This window comes from Tachysurus vachellii, chromosome 12 (assembly GCF_030014155.1).
Source record: "Tachysurus vachellii isolate PV-2020 chromosome 12, HZAU_Pvac_v1, whole genome shotgun sequence".
NCBI classification, from domain to species: domain Eukaryota; kingdom Metazoa; phylum Chordata; class Actinopteri; order Siluriformes; family Bagridae; genus Tachysurus; species Tachysurus vachellii.
In genome coordinates, this window is record NC_083471.1 from 10,470,965 (window position 1) to 10,491,964 (window position 21,000).

At 35.1% G+C, this 21,000-nt stretch overlaps 1 protein-coding gene and 2 long non-coding RNA genes across 5 annotated transcripts; all 3 read right to left on the bottom strand.

Annotated features, from left to right (window-relative positions):
• Positions 1–673: 673 nt before the first annotated feature.
• Positions 674–3,703, bottom strand: LOC132854924 (uncharacterized). Its single transcript, XR_009649278.1, has 3 exons — positions 2,518–3,703; positions 2,009–2,074; positions 674–1,104 (listed from the first exon to the last, which is right to left on the bottom strand). It is a non-coding gene; the product is annotated as an uncharacterized LOC132854924 (long non-coding RNA).
• Positions 3,704–8,633: 4,930 nt separating this feature from the next.
• On the bottom strand, positions 8,634–15,150 carry LOC132854917 (BOLA class I histocompatibility antigen, alpha chain BL3-7-like). 3 transcript variants are annotated; one of them, XM_060883583.1, is made up of 8 exons: positions 15,055–15,150; positions 12,661–12,799; positions 11,836–12,102; positions 11,342–11,617; positions 10,864–11,145; positions 10,667–10,777; positions 10,432–10,516; positions 8,634–10,296 (listed from the first exon to the last, which is right to left on the bottom strand). In XM_060883583.1, exons 2-7 carry the CDS (start codon positions 12,728–12,730, stop codon positions 10,467–10,469), a joined length of 1,056 nt encoding a protein of 351 aa, XP_060739566.1. In that variant the 5' UTR covers positions 12,731–12,799; positions 15,055–15,150; the 3' UTR covers positions 8,634–10,296; positions 10,432–10,466. The 3 variants fall into 3 exon arrangements, with proteins under 3 accessions (XP_060739566.1, XP_060739564.1, XP_060739565.1); XM_060883581.1 differs by lacking the exons at positions 8,634–10,296; positions 10,432–10,516 and having other exon boundaries at positions 10,587–10,777; XM_060883582.1 differs by lacking the exons at positions 8,634–10,296; positions 10,432–10,516 and having other exon boundaries at positions 10,587–10,777; positions 12,661–12,795; positions 15,055–15,071.
• Positions 15,151–17,448: 2,298 nt separating this feature from the next.
• On the bottom strand, positions 17,449–17,975 carry LOC132854922 (uncharacterized). Its single transcript, XR_009649276.1, has 3 exons — positions 17,860–17,975; positions 17,631–17,713; positions 17,449–17,495 (listed from the first exon to the last, which is right to left on the bottom strand). It is a non-coding gene; the product is annotated as an uncharacterized LOC132854922 (long non-coding RNA).
• Between the last annotated feature and the right edge of the window lie 3,025 nt (positions 17,976–21,000).

Sequence of the window (21,000 nt, forward strand, 5' to 3'; positions counted from 1 at the left end):
GAGGTCACTGATACAGCAATAATCTTGGAGGGTGTTATAGCAATGGATGGACTTGAGAATGTTCCACGCACCATGTGTCTTGTTTTTGGGCTGATCTATGCTTTAAACATGGAGTACCCTTCACAGCTTAAAAACATGAGTTCATTCAAAGGGTTTTTCTTTCCCTGGGGCACAAATCTCTCAAACCAAAACTGCAATCACTAATGTGCTGTTTTAATGTGCTTTTTTGTTTCTGATGGCAGAAACAAGACCATGTTACTGTAGGTCTGTTGTTACATTTTTTTATTTTTTATTTTTTGAGTTTTAATCAGTCACCTGCCAACCTGGATACAAAACCAAAACTGATTCAACTAAAAGCTTTGTAGTCAAGAATTTGTTCAATATGTTTTTAATAGCAGAAAAAAGACTGTCTTAGTTCTATTGTTGCACCTTGGGTGTTTTATCCAGATTGATGGGTGACTGATTAAAAATCTCAATACCCGCAACTTAAAAAATGTTTTAATCTGTTTTTGTTTCTGATGGCAGAAAAAGACCATGTTATTGTAGGTCTGCTGTTGCACCTTGGGTGTTTATTCCAGGTTGATGGGTGACTGATTAAAAAAAATCTGTTTTATTTAAAATGTTTAGTGTTTGCAGAAACAAGGATTTGTTACTGTACGTCTGTTGCTTTTTTTTTTTGTCATCCATTAACTTGGGTATAAATCCTAGAAAAGCAAAACTGTAGTTGGTCAACTGTAATTTTGGTCAAGATTTGTTCTTTGTGTTTCTGATGGCAGAAACAAGACCATGTTGCAGTAGGTCTGTTGTTAAATTTCTTGGCAGTTTTAATCAGATACCTACCAACCTGGATGCAAAACCAAAACCTTTAGTCAAGATGTGTTAGTAATAACAGAAAGATTTAGTCTTGTTTCTATTGTTGCGTTTTGAGTGTTTATTCCAGGTTGATGGGTAACTGATTAAAACAAATTCCTCTGCCCACAACTAAAAGAAAAAAAAAACATCTGTTGTTTTAATCAGATTTGAGCTGATGGCTGAAACAAGACTGTTGTTGTAGGTCTGTTGTTACACTTTGGGTGTATAATTCTGTCATTCTGGATACAAATCCTAGAAAAAGCAAAAAAATCCTGTAATTCTGCCATAATTTGAGTTTTATTTAGTAAACTGTCAGCCTGGATACAAAAACCAAAACTGCAGTAACAACTTGTTTTTTCTGTTTTTCATACGGTTGTAACGGCAGAAACAAGACTGTAGGTCTGTATTTGCATTTTGGGTGTTGTATCCAGGTTGATGGGTGACAAATCCCTATACCTACAACAAAAATGTTTTAATCATTTATCTGTGTGTTTGTAGTAACACAAATGTTTTATTGTAGGGTTGAATTATTATAATAAAATGATTGTTTTGACAACATAGTAAATTTTTTGCTTTACTCGTTTTTGTTAGTTTACCTGACTTAAAAATGTGAGGCAATCGGTTACCTTATATTTATTAGGAAAGTGAACACTAATAATAAGTTACCTCAACTAATGCTTTTTAGTCACCAGTACTTAATTGTACTTGGCAATTAAGTTTAGTCTACAAATACTATTTAGTTTTGTCAACTATAAATGAATACTATACTTTACTTAATGAGTACGTTTAATCTACAAATACTATTTAGTTTTGCCAACTTAAAATTAATACTATACTTTACTTAATGAATGAGTTTAGTTTACAAATACTATTTAGTTTTACCAACTCAAAAGTAATACATTACTTTACTTATAAATTTAAGGCAATCGGTTTCCTCACTTTTTTAAGTTAACTCAACTTATTACATTTTACAGTGTTGCTTCATCAGACCATCCATACATTATTTTCCCATAACATCACACCACAAGCTAAAGCCTGGACATAGAAGAGAAGAAATGACACATTAAGTATCTATTCTGTAAAAGTAATTATTCCTTCATTGACTTACCATCAGCACTGTTATTTAAATATTAAAGAATGAACAATAAAAACTCACCTGCTGGTGAAAACCATTCATGAGGAACAGCAGAACTTTCACTGAGGAACAACTGAGGTCCATTTCCTACAGGTTTAATGCAGAAGTCTATCTTTCAGTGTTATTAATTCCTTTCTGTCACTGTGTTAAAGCTTGATGAATCTCCTTACTTACTTGAGCTCATTGTTTGTAGACTTTTTCCCTAAACGGTTTAATGAACCAGTAATAACTAATGTTCCCTTCAGTAAGTGTTAGGACTAAGTGTTAGGAGACTAGGGTGAGGTGATGGATTTCCACAGTTTGAGGTTTATTGCCATTAATAAAAGAAAATCCTTCAATACATGATACTTACTCTAATCTACATGTGAAGGACTTTGTTTAATGGCAGCACAGACCTACTTATTTCACAGCATCTTCACATTTCACTATGAAATGAATCTCAGTCCTAAATTTCACTCAGAAATACATCACAGTATGAAATAAAACTACTGATTTTTTTATTTATATTGTTTATGTGAGCTTGTGCTTACCTCAGTTAGCTTTTTATTGAAATATCTGCCAGAAGAGAACAAGAAGTGAAGAAACAGTGCAGAGCAGATGATACAGGTCATACAGATATTGTAGTGTTTATAGGTGAGTCAAACCCAGTAAAGTGAAAGAGAAAACATCTGAGGTGACAGAGAACCAGTTTAACAAGTGGTTTCAAGCTCTGTAGTGAATGATACAAAAATGTGTGAACACATGTGTCCTTACACTAACCTTTCAGACACTGGGTTTGGATACCTGATATAATTCCTGATTATTTTCACTGTGATGATCAGATTCATTAAATGAAATGTTCTGTGTGAATTAAAACTCAGAAAGCATTTTGAAATATTTGGTGAAATGTTTCTAACATTATAGTAGCTTCAGTGCAAAATATAAAATCACTGTTTCCTGAGATAAGGGACACATGTTTATGTTTTAATTGCTTTAATACTATATTCATTAGAATGGATAAATAGGTCTCAGCTAACAAAACATGTTAGAGAACCAGTTTTTCTAAAAAACATTTTTTTCTTCATAACTTTATTTGCATCAACCCCATTAAATGCAGTAAAAACAATTTCATTTTATGATTTCTTTATCAAAATACCTCCCGTTTGGCCTTTCTCTTTGTAGCTGTAGATCTCCAGTGGTTAACTGAAATAAATACAAGCTTGGTAATACAAGTGTAAGCGTTCATTTGTGACACCCCGTAGCAATTCTATGCGAATACCAAGAACCTGTAGGTTGGTAGCCTGTGTTTAAATCAGATCAATTACTCTGATTACATTTATCTGCACCAGGCAAACTGTACTTAACATAGAGAAGACTTTTATATGTAGAACATATTTTGTCCCTTGTCTCAAAAATGAGTGAAATATAGAGCATTAGAAAAAAAATGCTAACATCTACTTGAAAAAATAGGTACAACTGTATATATGGGTCAGATGTTACCTAACAAACTGGAAAATTAGTGTGTATAATGAACTGATTCTTATCTGTAATCTGTAGTGAGTCAGATAACTTGTCCGAAACTTTGGGCTCCTAAACAACTGGTTGCCATGTTTTAAACGGATATTTGAGATGGTGGTTCTTCTTTACTTGAAACTTCACTCTACCTTTTATTTAGAAAAACGGCATTACAACATTTGCATTAGCATAATTGGGTGAGTGTATATGCGCACTGTGTACTTGAGTGTACTTGAGTTTGGTGGGTTTGAGACTGAATCCAAAAAATGTCACATTGTCACTCTGAACCAGTTCGTCCAGAAGAACAACACTTTGAAAGCGGAGTGACCCCACGGACCTCTCCAGCACACCAGCTTCCCACCGCTCCACCCCCACTGCTGATCTTTGAGCAGTCTCATGACCATGCTGAGCTGCACAACCTTCACTCTTCACCATCTCACTTTTCAATGAGCAAAAATGAATAAAAATTTTCCAACCACTTCCCCTCTACCTCCGTTCCTCTGTTCCTGTGTCCTGTCTCGCTCCGTACACAAATTTTTCAATCTGTAGGCTTTGCCTTATCAGTCTGTTCTAACAGTGGTGTGAGAACTATATGTTGGTTCATGGTGTTTGAGAAGACCAGGAAATTTGATTTTCCTTGTGCAGTAGTCTTTCAAATTTTTTTGCTAATGCTCTCCTAAACTCAGAAAAGTTAGAACGTGCTGATGGCAAAACTTGAGCAAGTCTATTGCTTCCGGCACTAAAGATTTAAAGACTGTTTTCACTAGTAATGCTGGAGATGCGCAAGGAGTATTTTCTACCTTTTCTATTCTACTTTGAACCCTCTTTTGTGCTCCACATACTTCAAGGGCATTGACTGACTGATCAGTAAGGTCGCTTAGGGACACATTATCTACCGCTTGGTTAAACAAAGACTGCAAGCCATGATATACATTCTCTGACTGTGTTGATGTTTTCAAATAATTTTTTTCTGAAGCCTTGTTATGCCCTAACTTCTTAGTGATGGTAGATACTCCAGCATGTACTTTTTTTTGTTTTGCTCTTCTAGCTCTGTAATAAGTTGAGCATACTCTTGTGCTGAGGTAACGCAAAATTCCATGTGGCAACAGATAATTCCATTTCTTTTTGAGACATTTTTCTTTCTGATACAAGCACCTAGCACCCTTTTGCACTCTTCAGAAGACCATAATTTGTCTGGATGAATGCCATATTTCTTTGTCAAATTCTGTTTGACTGAGTCGGTCACTATAGCGTTCATTTGTTCTGCAAACATTGATATTAACTCTCCACTAGTCCTCAAAGGGAAGAAAAGGAAATAAAACAATGACTTAAATTTGTAAACTTATTCCAGAGACTTTACATTCAGATTAGGGCTGTCAGATTGAGGAAGAAGTGGTTCAGAGCCTCTATTTTATGCTGCACGTGTACCACATGTAAAAAGAAATGGACCGCTCCTTACCATCTAAAGTCAGATCGTTTGGTTGAGCATTTTAATAGGACTATGATTGATCAACTGGCTAAGACACTTTTGACCTATGGTGGGGACGGCAATGAGTATATGAAGCATCTAGATTTTGCTTAAAACACATCACCCCACTCCAGCATTCTTTTCACACCATACTTCCTGACCCATGGACGGGAAGCACAAGTCCCCTTTAATGTACTGTTTTCCACCAGTGCTTTGACCCTCAGATGCCTGGATTTCATGCTGAGTTTGTTTCTTCATTGCTGACAAGACTGGACTCTGCCATTAGCAGTGCAGGGATGCACAGTAAAGCAGCCCATGAACGTCAGAAAATGTATCATGATGAAGTATTGCATCACTGTCAATATATATATATATATATATATATATATATATATATATATATATATATATATATATATATATATATATATATATATATATATATTTATATATATATAATTCTAGTTTACATTATAAAATAAGATTAGTAACATACTCTACTTTATGGATTATTTTAAATATTTCACCAACTATTTCATTGCCGTTGTCTGTTCTAAATGATAATGTAAAAAAAAAAAAAAAAGATTAATATGTGTGTTTGTGTGTTGTTGAATATTATTTCTAACACAGAACTGCTAACAGTTGCTGTTAACTGCCAACATCTTGACATTTCATAAAAAATATATTTAAAAAACATGATTCAGTAATACAGGGATTACAATTAAAAAATGTTTTTCTTATTTATAATCAGTATGAGGTGTGAAGTTTTAATGAATTACTGACCTTTAAATTGCAGAGTAAACAGGAGGCGATAGGTTTGATTTAAACCTTGTTTCCTTGTGATCACTTCTGTTTATTTATAGAACAACCCTGAGAGCGCCACCTAGTGCTCAACCAGGGCAATGCTCTATAATTACACATTGTACATTTATTTCATTAGAAGAATTATTCTGAATAATAAACTGTGATGTGAACAAACAAATACATTTAATGTGAGTAATCTACTTTTTTTAAGTATAAGCAGTTTTCGGATATTTAAAAAAATACATGTTCAGTTCATAAGCAATAATGATATATTTTATATATTAAAGGTTTCACCAAGTACAAATTATATTGCACTAAACTGTTCTTGTAAATGACCTCATACTATGTGCTGAAGAACTGAAGGAGAACATTAGACTGAGGTTAAAAATTAGCGACTGATTACACACTCATTGTTGTTAACATTCAGCAACAGGAGAAAACACAACATACTGTAAGAGTACTCCACTTCATCATGTCTCCTCTTGGTTTTCTTCTTCCAGAGCTGTAGAGCAGAATCGGTGATGACACAGAGATCACAGACAAGATGATGGAATAGAAAGAATAAATCAGTTCAGTCCAACTCTTTTATTTTTTCAAGCATTTTCTTTATATCAAATCAAATCAAATCAAATCAAATTTTATTTGTCACATACACATACATACAGAGTACAACATGCAGTGAAATGCTTTTTACATCTGTCTGGTATTCAAGCATTAAAAGGAATGGAATTAAGGATTAAAAATAAAACCCAAAAGAGGTAAATATATATATTTTTATCAAATATTATTGTTAATATAAAGGATATTTTTTTAACCTGATTATTAAAATTTATTGTTAAAGTTTTGATAATTAGAACTTGATTTTTAAAAATAGATTCAGATCACATAATTGCCACATACTTCATCAGCTCAGAATATTTTAATGAATAATTAAATAATAATCCAGCTCTTCAAAGCTGAAGCTCATTGTTTAATTGTGAATTCTAATATTTTGGTTATTGATGATGAAAAGAGGTCCAGATTTTTGTGGGCATCACAAAATAGTTGTAATGAGTGTATATAAGAACTCAGTAATGAAAATAATTATGATTATAATTGGGATTTTTTTTTTTTTTGCTTTGACAAAATGATCAAAACTTCAACAATAAATGTTAATAATCAAGGTTAAAAAATATACTTTATATTAACAATAATATTTGATGAAAAAAATAAAAGAAAATAAAAAGAAAATAATTTTTTAGGTAATATTGCTGCAGAAAAGATCAACATATATATACATATATATATATATATATATATATATATATATATATATATATATATATATATATATATATATATATATATATACGTGTATATATGTGTGTATATATGTGTGTGTATATATATATATATATATATATATATGAGAAATATTACTTAAAAATGTATTATTTTATTTTCTACTGATACAGAAAAGATGCTCCTCCAGAAAGGGAAATGCAAACTTCTGAACAGATTTTTAAAATTCATCATTTAAGATGAATTTCTTTGTAACAAAAGATCATCTGAGAATTCCAGCAGACTTAAATTATTAGAAACTGAAAGAAATTAGTAAAAAATATTTGTTAAACATTTAATGTAATAAATCGGGATCAGATTTACCTCATTATCATCTGCTTCAGCACCTAAAACAACCGAGAGAACATTTACTATTATTATTATTATTATTATTATTATTATTTTTATTATTATTAGAGGAGTATATATTTGAGATCTGTGTGTTTTTCTGTGCTTCAGTATGATGATCAGGACACAGAGAAGAAACAGTCACTGAACCAAACACCACAATCAGCATGAAGAACACAGCAGGAGACACAGAACCTGGAGAAAACATTAAAGAAAGACTTTTAATCAGTAAACTTGCATCAGATTTTAGTATAAAATGTACGGAATAAAAAAAAAACAACAAAACTGTTGCTTTATCCAAGTTCTCAGAAAATGTTTTATTTAACCGTGAAAGAAGAAACCATGAGAGAAGATTAATTTTATAACCTTTATAATTTTATAGTTTTACAATTTAAATACAGAAATATTTATTTTCTCTCTAAGAAGCTTCCAGTCCATAATCTCTGAGAATGGATGGAATATTAGCACTGAACTGATTTGGGCTGGTTATAAAGTTTTACACAATATAATTGAGGCAATGGGGGGCACGGTGGCTTAGTGGTTAGCACGTTCGCCTCACACCTCCAGGGTTAGGGGTTTGATTCCCGCCTCCACCTTGTGTGTGTGGAGTTTGCATGTTCTCCCCGTGCCTCGGGGGTTTCCTCTGGGTACTCCCCCAGTCCAAAGACATGCATGGTAGGTTGATTGGCATCTCTGGAAAATTGTCCGTAGTGTGTGATTGCGTGAGTGAATGAGAGTGTGTGTGTGCCCTGCGATGGGTTGGCACTCCAGCCAGGTTGTATCCTGCCTTGATGCCCGATGACGCCTGAGATAGGCACAGGCTCCCCGTGACCCGAGGTAGTTCGGATAAGCGGTAGAAAATGTGAGTGAGAGAGAATTGAGGCAATGATAATGTTGATGTCAGCTCACGCAGGATGTGTCCATCTGCCTCTGTCTTATACCACTGATTATGAGCTTCTCCACTATTCTTTTGTAAAAAAAAAATGTTATAACTACTCAAAGACATTCATTACATTATGTTTTAAAGTTCTCTAAATGACTCAACAGAAAATGGGTAGTTTATAGATCCTTTTAGTTTTTAACAGCATCTAGATCAAGTGATTAAAGACAGAACCTACAAACCTACAGTAAGTGGACTGAGAAAAACCAGAAGAAACCAGAGAACAATTAATAAAGCAAAATAAAACAGACCAAAGAAAACACAAGGTGATGTCACTGTTTGGTGGATGAGTTTAATCTCAAATTATTTACTCCTTTAATAAGAATTGAAATCATTATATTTCCTTTACCAGACAGAGCTTCTTTATAGATAGACAGACAGACAGATACAGTACAACTCTGTCTTCATTGCATAGTATAGCAGAAGTGCAAATAGTAGAAATTGTGCAAATTAACAAGTGAAAATAAATATGTAAATTTATGTACAACAAATAAATAAAGCTATAATATATAAAAAGGGTAGGCAGGATGTGTATAAAAATATCTGCTAGTTGTATATGTATGTAGGATGTCTGTGCAATATGTGTGCATTATGTACATAGTATGTTCAACTGTAACAGGGATAACACAGTATGTAAAGATAGTATACATAAATCTAGAGGTAAATTAGGGTGAAGCAATGAATTTACAGTTAAATACATTTATAATTATATCATTACATGGAGATGTAACAGAATGTATAGAGTTGAGCAGAACTGTAGGGTGATTACAGACAGTAAGACATAAGGGTCCTAACGCTATACAGTTCAGTAGGTTTATGGTTGTAGGGAAAAAACTGGCCCTGAGCCTGCTAGTTCTGGTACAGATGTTCCTGTATCTCTTTCTGGATGGCAGGAGGTTGAACAAACTGCAACTAGGGTGGAAGGATTTCTTGATGATTTTGTGTGCTCTGTGGAGTCATCTAGCATGGTGAAGAGACTCAATGGCAGGAAGTTGTGTGCCAATGATGCATTGGGAGATTTCACCAGCCTTTGCAATGGTTTCCTTTCAGCTACTGGATCTGTCGTTCCGTAGTGTGATGGAACTTGTTAGGAGTGCACTTAATGATGCAGCTGTAAAAATTGTTCAGGATCTCAGGGGAAAGATGAATGCTTTCAGGGATTTTAGGGGAGATATATACTGATATATATATATGTAAACATTTACTGAGATCTCAAGGGATAGATGAGTTTTCTTTAGTCTCCCCATGAAGTATAGACGCTGTTACGCCTTCCTAAATAGAGTTGAATTGTTCTGATGCACCGATGAGACAGATCCTGGAAACCCGCTTTACTTTATGTGAATGTAGATGTGCTCTGGAACCTTCTGCATGATAAGAAAAACATATCCATGACCAGCAATAATGAAGCATCACAGAGTCACATCAAACAGCAGACCAGACACCATCAGCCTCAAGGACAGAGACATAGATAGAGGAATCTTTTCTCTGTATCCTATTAGGATCGATGCCTGACAAACTGGTGGAAAGAAAATGAAAGTCAGTTTCCAGAAAATGGCAAAATAATATATACATCTTCAACAGCAAGCAATCAAATCCTGGAGAAAGTCCAAGTGAAAGCTTTGACTCTGGGAAGTGGCTCTATTCAAAAATAAAGTCAGATATAATCTAACTGTGTTCTGTGTTCAGGCTCCAGGCAGAAGAGACCACCCAGAAGAATCTTTTTTTTTTTCTCTACAGACTGCTGTGGACTGTAACAGCATGATGGCATGTCATGTCTCCACTGCACCAGAAAGATAAAAACAAATATTACTCAAAGTTAGTCAGATGGCTGAAACAGCACTGTTCCTTCCACCAAATGTCCCATTGTGTGTTTCTCCTTTGTACAATCGTTAATTGCTATTAAACCCAGTCCTAATCTCCATCTGCTGGTGTCTCCTAGAAAAACAAAGAGAAAGAAACAGGATCAGTTCTGAGCTGAGGTTTAATGTGAGCTCAGTCTTTTCTGCTGGAGTTTCAGTCCACACACAGATTTTTCTTCCATATGACACTGTAAACATCATCATGTCTTACTCTCTCACTTCAGCAGGAAGACACACAGTCACGCTTTAAGAATTGGTGGAGGAAGACTCTTCAGAGGCTGGAGCACGTGTGAATCCTGAAACACAGATGATGGACAGACAGTTATTTATCATTTTATCAGGTCAGATTAAAAAACAAGCAAAATCTTCATCAAATCTCCTTCAAGAATTAGAAAGTGTAAATCTGTTCTCTGAAAACTTCACATCTGCCTCCTTCCTCCTCTCACCAGAGTTCTTCTTCTTCCAGACCATAATTCCAGCAACAACAGCAACGATGAGAGCGACAAGAAAGAAGAGAGCCACGACTACACCAACGATGATAGCCATCGATCCTCCACCTGTTAAATCAGCACAGAGTCTTTATTATCTGCTGCAGCAGGAAATCAGATTTATTGTTTCTACTGTATGTGGAGTTGATCAGGACCTTTTGGTACTTCTAGCACTAACTCCTTCTCCAAGCTGCTGTGCTGAATCACACAGGTGTAGGTGTGTTTCTGCAGCTCCTCAGCTGGGACTTTCAGAATGCTTCTCTTCTGGAAGCTTCCATCCTGGTTGGGTAACGTCTCTCTGAGCTCCACGTCCTCATGCACGTCCTCTCCGTCCTTCCTCCAGGTGAAGTTCACTGCTTTGGGGAAGAAACCTGTAGCGTGACACACCACCTCTGGAGAAGGAGAGTGTTTCTGGAACAGTGACACTGTAGGAAGAACTGCAGAGACACACAGAGACAGAAACATTAAATTATAATAAATTATTACATTTATTTATTTACACTATACATGTGTGCATGTTTTAGTGATGGAATGTGTTGTATGTTGTATTAGTTTTATTAGTGTGTGCATTAGAATCATGTCTATATGTGTGTGTTGTAGTGTGTGTTATTAATGTCACACCCCAAACTTTACCTTTCCTCTCCAGAGTGTCTCTGCGATAAGACACAAACTTTTTTAACCAATCAATACACTCGTTCTCCAAGTAGAATGTACAGCCTTTAGCTGTATGCCCTGTAGGATTCCACTTTTTTTTAGTGATCAGAACTTTATTGATGGCTGCAGTCCAGGTTTTAGTTTTCAGATCCAGACTGATGAAATCTTCTCCATCATAACTGAAATGGCTGAATACTCTGCTGGTGCCGTCATCATCAATCTCACAGCCAAACATCAGCTGCACAGTGTGAACTCCTACACACGCACACACACACACACACACATACACATATATGAGTTCTGCCAAGTTCCTTCTCCGTCTACTATGTCTATTATGTTTTTTACTTTTTCTGTTTTTAAATTATAAATGCTATTCTAGGCATCTTGGGGGGAAAAAATTCCATTCATTCAGTTTTTAGTAAGCTGTGTGTAATAAAACCTCAAAGTGTGTTTTAGCTATTAAAGCTTTTTACCTTCAGTCTGATTAAAGTGATTCATTGCTGTAACCACATCATGTTTAAGCCACTCTTGTTCATCCTGCCATTCCTCGGTCTCTCTGGACCAGTAATATGGATGATCAGCATCAACCTTTTTTATCCACTCTGTCTTTGGTATAATGCTCCTGATGTTGCTGTCATAGTACTCAGACAGTTCTCCATCTACCAGAACAATAGCAGTGAACTCTGGGAAATGTATTCCTGGTGTGACTCCTGTATAGAAGTACTGCAGAGAGTGTGTGTCTGTAAAGGTGTAAATACTTTTAATAACACTCATAAGGTAAAACATGAAAACAAAGATTTATTATAATTATACAGACAGAAAATGTATTTTCTTTCATGACAGATTCTCAAGGGTTTTGTGTTATAAAAATGAATACAATATTTATAAGTACCCCACCTAATGACTGAGTTAATAAGGCCACAACCCCCAACATCCCGACCCCCCCCCCACCACACACACACACACACACACAAACCAGTTAATCTTCTTCTTATTTATTTATTTTTTTTTAAAAATTAAAACCATAATTATTAAACCCCTGAAAGAAAATCAGGAATGATGCTGAAAGCAGGATAGCAGGATAGGGTTCAGCAAACTCTGGGGCAAACACCCACATACCAACATAATACCACACCATGCATCGTTTAATTTGGCATCTTTTAAGTTTGTAGTTAATTTTATATTATGCCGTGGTTAATTACACAGTGGTTTATGCAATTATCAGTAATAAACGTTTAAATGTTTATGTACAAAATCCAGCATTATTAAATATTAAAGAGTGAACAATAAAAACCCACCTGCTGACGTCTGAAGAAAACCATTCATGAGGAACAGCAGAACTTTCACCGAGGAACAACTGAGGTCCATTTCCTACAGGTTTAATGCTTCCTTTCGGTCACTGTGTTAAATCTTGATAAACCTGTTTCTTGAACCTTACTTTTAGAACACCAATAATAACAATAATAAAAGTTAATGAACCAATAATGTTCGCTTCAGAAAGCATTACGATTAAGTTTGTAGACTAGGGCGAGGTGATGAATTTTCACATTTTGAAGTTTCCTGCCTTTAATAACAGAAACACATGATTCTTACTCTAATCTACATGTGAAGGACTTTATTATAAAGGCAGCACAGACCTACTTATTTTACAGCCTCTTTTCATTTCACTATAAAATTTAGACTTTTTCCACTCAGAAATACATCACAGTATGAAAGAAATCTCCTGCAATTTATTTTGTCCTTATGAACTTGTGCTTACATCAGTTAGGTTTTTATGAATATAGAGAACAAGAAGTGAAGACACAGAGCAGAGCAGATGACGTATCCACGTATATTAAGGGCCTTTTTACACGTGGTCACTTCATGTGTTTTCTCTGATCCGACAGCTATCTGATTTGTTAAAACTGTTCCATTTACATTAGGCCACATAAATGCGTCTTGGCGAATCGGATATCAATCCAATCTTTCTACTCCCGCACAAAATGCAAATATATTTTACCTCATTTCCGGGGTAATTGAAATGGAACACGCTTTGGTGTATGCGGTTTTCAGAATGCAATCAAAAAGAAGACGAAAAAACTTGTTACGACGGTTATGCTACAAAAAACAGCATTTTCGTTGGTGGCAGCTGTGCATTTTAAGTCCCAGCGAGACACCTGGGTGAAAGATCACCTGCGAGTGACGTACTTCCGTTTGGCTTGAACAACCACATTCATTTACACCTGTCTAGTTACATCTGAAATGTGTCCCAGACCACCTCCTAAAGTGGTTTCAACGATCCGTCTCGAAAACGTTTCGGAGGGCATTTACACCTGGGGTCTCATTTATAAAAGGATCCCTAAAATTTATGTAGGATCCCTAAAAGTTTACGTACGCCCAAAAGCCAAAAATGGCGTACGCCAAAAAAAATTCCAATTTATAAAACCCTACACTGCTATGTGTCAAGATAAAGGAATCATGTGTTGAACACAAAGTTGGGGATTACTTATAGCTTTTTTATATAAATAATTTACCTGTCTGACAATTCCTGCTGGAAACAGCCGGTTGCCAAGAACCCCAGAGTGGTGAGGAGTGGTATTTGGACTGGGATGACATGGTTCCGGCGTGTTTCCCTCTCTAATACTGGACCCAATTCAACACATAGATCTAAGAGCACAGCTCTAGGGAATCTAAATCGGCTTATTAGCCAGTCATCATCATGGGCCAGGAAATCATCATGGTCCCTGAAAACTCGTTCTCTCCTTATTCTGCCATTGGCGTAATCCTCCAACAGTGCCAGCAGTGCCATCATGAAGCATTACATACCCGGGTCACCGGAGGATTTATATGTTTCTAGCAATTAGACTGATCGTTAACACCTTGACAAAATCACAGAATTAATTTGTGGGCGAAAATTTAAGACGAAAATGTTATAGTGAACACATACTTCTTCATGACGGTTTTGTAATGAACACCGTAATAGTTAGGACCGACGATGAGTAACGATTGTGCTTCATGACTGTATTTGCAGACTTTGACATTTTATAATATATGTACATTAAGGAAAATATTTTGTTTTTCATGATAATGTGGTATTCATGATAATGTGGATATAACGTATGAAATGGAGTGAAAATTAAATGTCATTAATTCTTATAATCGTTCTTCTCACATGTATTTTCTACAATCCAACTTCAGTTCACTACCTCACCATCTGTGTCGCCAATTCCCTTTGTCTCCAGAATGTGCGTACGCATGTCTCAAAGTTTGCTTAAAGGTGCGCACGTTCTCCCGTCAAGTTTGTTTTTTATAGATTACAACCTTTGCGCGAAAACATTGATTGATTGCGCGTTTCCAGTCCCGTTTTGTGCGTACGCACGCTTTATAAATGAGACCCCTGGTCTTTTTACGAACGGAGAGTTATCCGATCACAGAAAACGCAAGTGACCAGGTGTAAAAGTGAAACAGGAAACAACATATTGGAGGGCAACAACACAGAACTGCTTCGATCAAGATTTTAACAAAATACTGTAAACACAGCAGCTCTTACATAAACACATCAGACGCTGGTTGTAGATACACTGTAGAATCTCTAGCATATGTATATGTTGGCGAAATATGTAATTAATATAATATAGCAGAAAGAAAGAACACACACATACACACACACACATTTTATAAATATATACATTACGTTTTTATGAATTACTGACCTTTAAATTTCATAGTAAACAGGAGGCGTGATGTTTGTTCTGAACCTTATTTCCTCTTCGGCTCGAGACCAACGCTGCTGTATATTTATAGAAAAAGCCTCAGAGCGCCACCTAGTGCTCAACCAGGGCATGTGTACAAACTGTAGTAATCTTTATAGTATATTGCATCATTATTATGATCATTACACATGAAGGACATTAGATTGAGATTAGAAATTAGAAACTGATTGTTCTAATTCAGCATTGTTAAATAACTTTTTTATTAATTAATCACACTTTTCTGCAAATTTTACAGCACTGGTGTCAATATTTACAAATGATTGTGTTCTCACAGTTTTTTCAGTCTTACATGTTTATACATTTTATGAAAACTTTATGAAGATTTATTAAAATAACCAGATAAAAATGCCAGTAAAAGCAGTTTCATCAGACTGTGCTCTATTTCTCTGTTTTTCCCAGATTTTATACACAGAGAGAAAAACAATTCATCTGTTATCAGAAAACACTTTGGAGTGTGCTGTTTTAGGAAAATAATCAACAATAACATTACATCACATCAGCCTTTCATTATTTTCCTGTAATAGCATACCATCTGTATTTTAAAACACATACTGTAATTAGACAGTAAATGCGCTTTAAAGTCTCTGGAGTTAAACAGAAATGTAAAGACATGATACATGAATCCTCTATTGTGTAAAAGTGATCATTCCTTCATTGGCTCACCATCAGAATTGTGTAAGAGGTCAGTAATCAGTAAACAGTGTGTGATATGATGTAGACACATGACCCAGTTTAACTTTAATGTTAAAACTAAAAAATGCCTGCAGAAAATGATATATATTCACACACAGCACTGTGCAAAAGTCTTAAGCCAGAAATTACAGAAAAATGTTTGGATGTCAGTAAAAAAGGCTAAATATTCTGTACCACTGCATTTTAGACAGGAACCATAATGAAGGCTGCTTTATTTTGTATGTAAAATGCTTCAGTCATAATCTCCAAAAAACTGGAGCAAGATTTACCAAGATGTTCAGAATATATACACAGTATTGTGAAAATGTCTTACAGTGAACAGTGATAAAGAAAGTGGAGAATCTTACCACAGTCTGCATGCAAAATAAAGAGGCCTGACATTTTTTTCTACAACTTTTTTATTTTTGGTGAAAAATGTTTGGGCAGAAAAAGTTTGGTACTGATTCAATAAGGAAAAATAGATGCCAAAAATTCTATATTACAGTTTTTTCAATGAGCCAAAATTAAATGAACAAAAGAAACACAAGGTGTCATCACTGCTGCCCACTAAGTCTGAACTTGAGTCATCTCAAATAGTTTATTACAACTAATTTAATAGTGATAATCAAAGTAATTCTATAACATTCTCTATAATTGTCTTACCTTTTACCAGACAGAACTTTGTTACTGTTTGTTCTGATTATATTGTTTTGTGGTTTAGATGTGTCTGCTGTAATTGTTTGCCTGTCCGTTTCTTGACCACGTGTCTTGGATAACATTTTGGATTGTCTGTTTGTGTTTAATAAACTCTCTACATTCATTCTTAACTCTCAGAATCAGGTGCTTCATTACAGAGGCTCTACATGGGAGACTGAGATCAGTTTGACATAAAAAATATGCACTTGTTTTACAATTTAACTAGTGAAATATTCAGTTTCTACCCAAGAATCTTTCAGTCTATAATATCTGAGAATGGATGGAATATTAGCACTGAACTGATTTGAGCTGGTTTATAGATGCTTTCAGTTTTTAACTGCATCTAGATCAAGTGATGAATAAAAACAGAAGTTACAAACCTACAGTAAGTGGACTGATAAAAATCAGAAGAAACCAGACAACGAGCAACGAAGCAAAATAAAACAGACCAAAGAAAACACAAGGTGATGTCATTGGTTGGTGGATGAGTTTAATCTCAAATTATTTACAATTGTTGAGATTATATTTTTTTATATTATATATATATATATATATATATATATATATATATATATATATATATATATATATATATATATATATGCCAAATGCCATTTAGCAGCTGTTCAAATAGTAGTACTATCCATCACCTTAGTCAGCAGTGATGAAGCATCACACAGAGTCACAGAAAACAGGAAAATATTTTATTAATCTTCAACAGCAGGCCATCAATTCCTAGAAAATGACCAAGTGAAATCATCAGCCATCATTCCTCTGCTGATTAAAGCAGTTTGTTCAAAGTTATTCATGTTAATTCTAACTGGAATGTTTAACCCAATCCAATCACACTGAATAGAAAGTCTGTGATTGCAGTAAAACCAGCATTAAACCCTCTGAACTTTACCTCAGAAAAGTATTTTAAAAATAGATGGTGGCTGCATTTTTTTACAAACCAATATTGAAAAACGTGTGTGTGTGTGTGTGTGGTCCTCATCTCCATATACTGGTGTCTCCTAGAAAAACAGAGAGAAAGAAACAGGATCAGCTCTGAGCTGAGGTTTAATGTGAGCTCAGTCTTTTCTGCTGGAGTTTCAGTCCACACACAGATTTTTCTTCCATACGACACTGTAAACATCATCATGTCTTACTCTCTCACTTCAGCAGGAAGACACAGTCACGCTTTAAGAGTTGGTGGAGGAAGACTCTTCAGAGGCTGGAGCACGTTTGAAGCCTGAAACAGATGATGGACAGACATTTATTTCAGTTTATCAGTTCAGATTAAAAACAAGTAAAATCTTCATCAAATCTCCTTCAAGAATTAAGAAAGTGTAAATCTGTTCTCTGAAAACTTCACATCTGCCTCCTTCCTCCTCTCACCAGAGTTCTTCTTCTTCCAGACCATAATTCCAGCAACAACAGCAACGATGAGAGCGACAAGAAAGAAGAGAGCCACGACTACACCAACGATGATAGCCATCGATCCTCCACCTGTTAAATCAGCACAGAGTCTTTATTATCTGCTGCAGCAGGAAATCATATTTTACTGTAAATCTGTAGTTTTAGAGGAAAGTGTTTCTCTGACCTTTCAGGATCTGTTGTTATATATATATATAAACCATTATGACCACCTTCCTAATATTGTGTTGTTCCCCCTTTTGCTGCCAAAACAGCCCTGAACCGTCAATGTAAAAACGTGATTCATCAGACCAGGCCACATTCTTCCATTGCTCCGTGGACCACTTCTGATACACACATGCCCATCGTTGGCATTTTTGGTGGTGGACAGGGGTCAGAATGGGCATCCTGACTGGTCTGCAGCTATACACAACAAACTGACTTTCCATAAGAATCAATTAACTTTTTTCTGAAATATGAGCTACAGTAGCTCGCCTGTTGGATTGGGCCACCCTTTACACCCACGTGCATCAATGGGGCTTGGCCACCCATGACCCTGTTGCTGGTTCACCACTGTTCCTTCATTGGACTACTTTTGATAGATATTGACCACTGCAGACCAAGAACACCCCACAAGAGCTGCAGTTTTGGAGATGCACTAACCCAGTCGTCTAGACATCACAATTTGGCCTTTGTCAAACTAACTTAAATCCTTACACTTGTCTATTTTTCTTACTTCTAACACGTTAACTTTAAGGACAAAATCTTCATTTGCTGCCAAATATAGCACACCAACAGGTGTTTGAGATAGATAGATAGATAGATAGATAGATAGATAGATAGATAGATAGATAGATAGATAGATAGATAGATAGATAGATAGATATTTATTTATTTACTTATTTATTTCCTCTTCAGTTTGAGATCAGTGCAACTATTTATAGACAAATGCTCAGGGCCCTGCCTAGTGCTTAACCAGGACATGTGCACAATCTTCAGTCATTAATTAATACATTTCTTTAATTAAACAAATTCTGAACAAAACAGTCATCTGAATAAAAAAATAAAAATAAATAAAAAATGCATAACATTCAATTTAATATATTTTTAATGTGATCTGCTTGCTTTTTAGCAGTATATTAGGTTTTCTGATACAAAATTGAAAAACATAACATGCAAAAAGATAATAAAATACATTTAAATATTTCTTAATTCATTCTTAATTAGTTCTTCATTCTTTATTTCTTTTTATTTTTACACAATTAATGCTCACTAAAGTCTGGACATACTGTAGAAGAAAAGAAAAAACACATTAAGTATCTATTCTGTAAAAGTAATTATTCCTTCATTGACTTACCATTAGCACTGTTATTTAAATATTAAAGAATGAACAATAAAAACCCACCTGCTGACATCTGGTGAAAACCATTCATGAGGAATATTAGAACTTTCACTGAGGAACAACTGAGGTCCATTTCCTACAGGTTTAATGCAGAAGACTGTCTTTCAGTGTTATTAATTCCTTTCTGTCACTGTGTTAAAGCTTGTTGAACCTCTTTACTTACTTGAGCTCATTGTTTGTAGACTTTTTCCCTAAACGGTTTAATGAACCAGTAATAACTAATGTTCCCTTCAGTAAGTGTTAGGACTTGTCACAACCAGGATGGAAGGAGACAGACCCGTACGCAGGATAGCTTCAAATGAAAGGGGTTTAATAAATAATGAAGACAAAGACAGAAAAGACGATAAATGAAACAATACAAATGACGCCACTTAACAAAGACTAGCCATGACAAGGGATAAACGTAACTAATGATTCCGCGCTGCCATCGGCAACGCGGCTCACTTAAATATAAAAGACAATCAAGACACAATGAGGAACAGGTGTGGTGACAGGGAGGAGCAGACGAAGGCGGGGCAGACACGTGACGAGGAACGACAACAAATGCACATGGCCAAAAAGTCCGGGCTGAGTCCTGACAGGACTAGACTAAGTGTTAGGAGACTAGGGTGAGGTGATGGATTTCCACAGTTTGAGGTTTATTGCCATTAATAAAAGAAAATCCTTCAATACATGATACTTACTCTAATCTACATGTGAAGGACTTTGTTTAATGGCAGCACAAACCTACTTATTTCACAGCATCTTCACATTTCACTATGAAACGAATCCCAGTCCTAAATTTCACTCAGAAATACATCACAGTATGAAATAAAACTACTGTTTTTTTTTTTATTTATATTGTCTATGTGAGCTTGTGCTTAACTCAGTTAGGTTTTTTATCGAAATATCTGCCAGGAGAGAACAAGAAGTGAAGAAACAGTGCAGAGCAGATGATACAGGTCATACAGATATTGTAGTGTTTAACAAGTGGTTTCAAGCTCTGTAGTGAATGATACAAAAATGTGTGAACACGTGTCCTTACACTAACCTTTCAAACACTGGGTTTGGATACCTGATATAATTCCTGATGATCAGATTCATTAAATGAAATGTTCTGTAAATTAAAACTCAGAAAGCATTTTGTAATATTTGTTGAAATGTTTCTAACATTATAGTAGCTTCAGTACAATATATAACATCACTGTTTCCTGAGATAAGGGGCATGTTTATGTTTTAATTTCTTTAATACTATATTCATTAGAATGGATAAATATGTCTCAGCTAACAAAACATGTTAGAGAGCAAGTTTTTCTAAAAAACGTTTTTTCTTCATAACTTTATTTGCATCAACCCCATTAAATGCAGTAAAAACAATTTCATTTTGTGATTTCATTATCAAAATACCTCCCGTTTGGCCTTTCTCTTTGTAGCTGTAGATCTCCAGTGGTTCACTGAAATAAATACAAGCTTGGTAATACAAGTGTAAGCGAATACAAAGAACCTGTAGTCTGGTAGCCTGTGTTTAAGTCAGATCAATTACTCTGATTACATTTATCTGCACCAGGCAAACTGTACTTAACATACAGAAGACTTTTATATGTAGAACATATTTTATCCTTTATCTCAAAAATGAGTGAAATATAGAGCATTAGAAAACAAAAAAATATGCTAACAGATCTACTTGAAAAGATAGGTACAACTGTATATATGGGTCAGATGTTACCTAACAAACTGGAAAA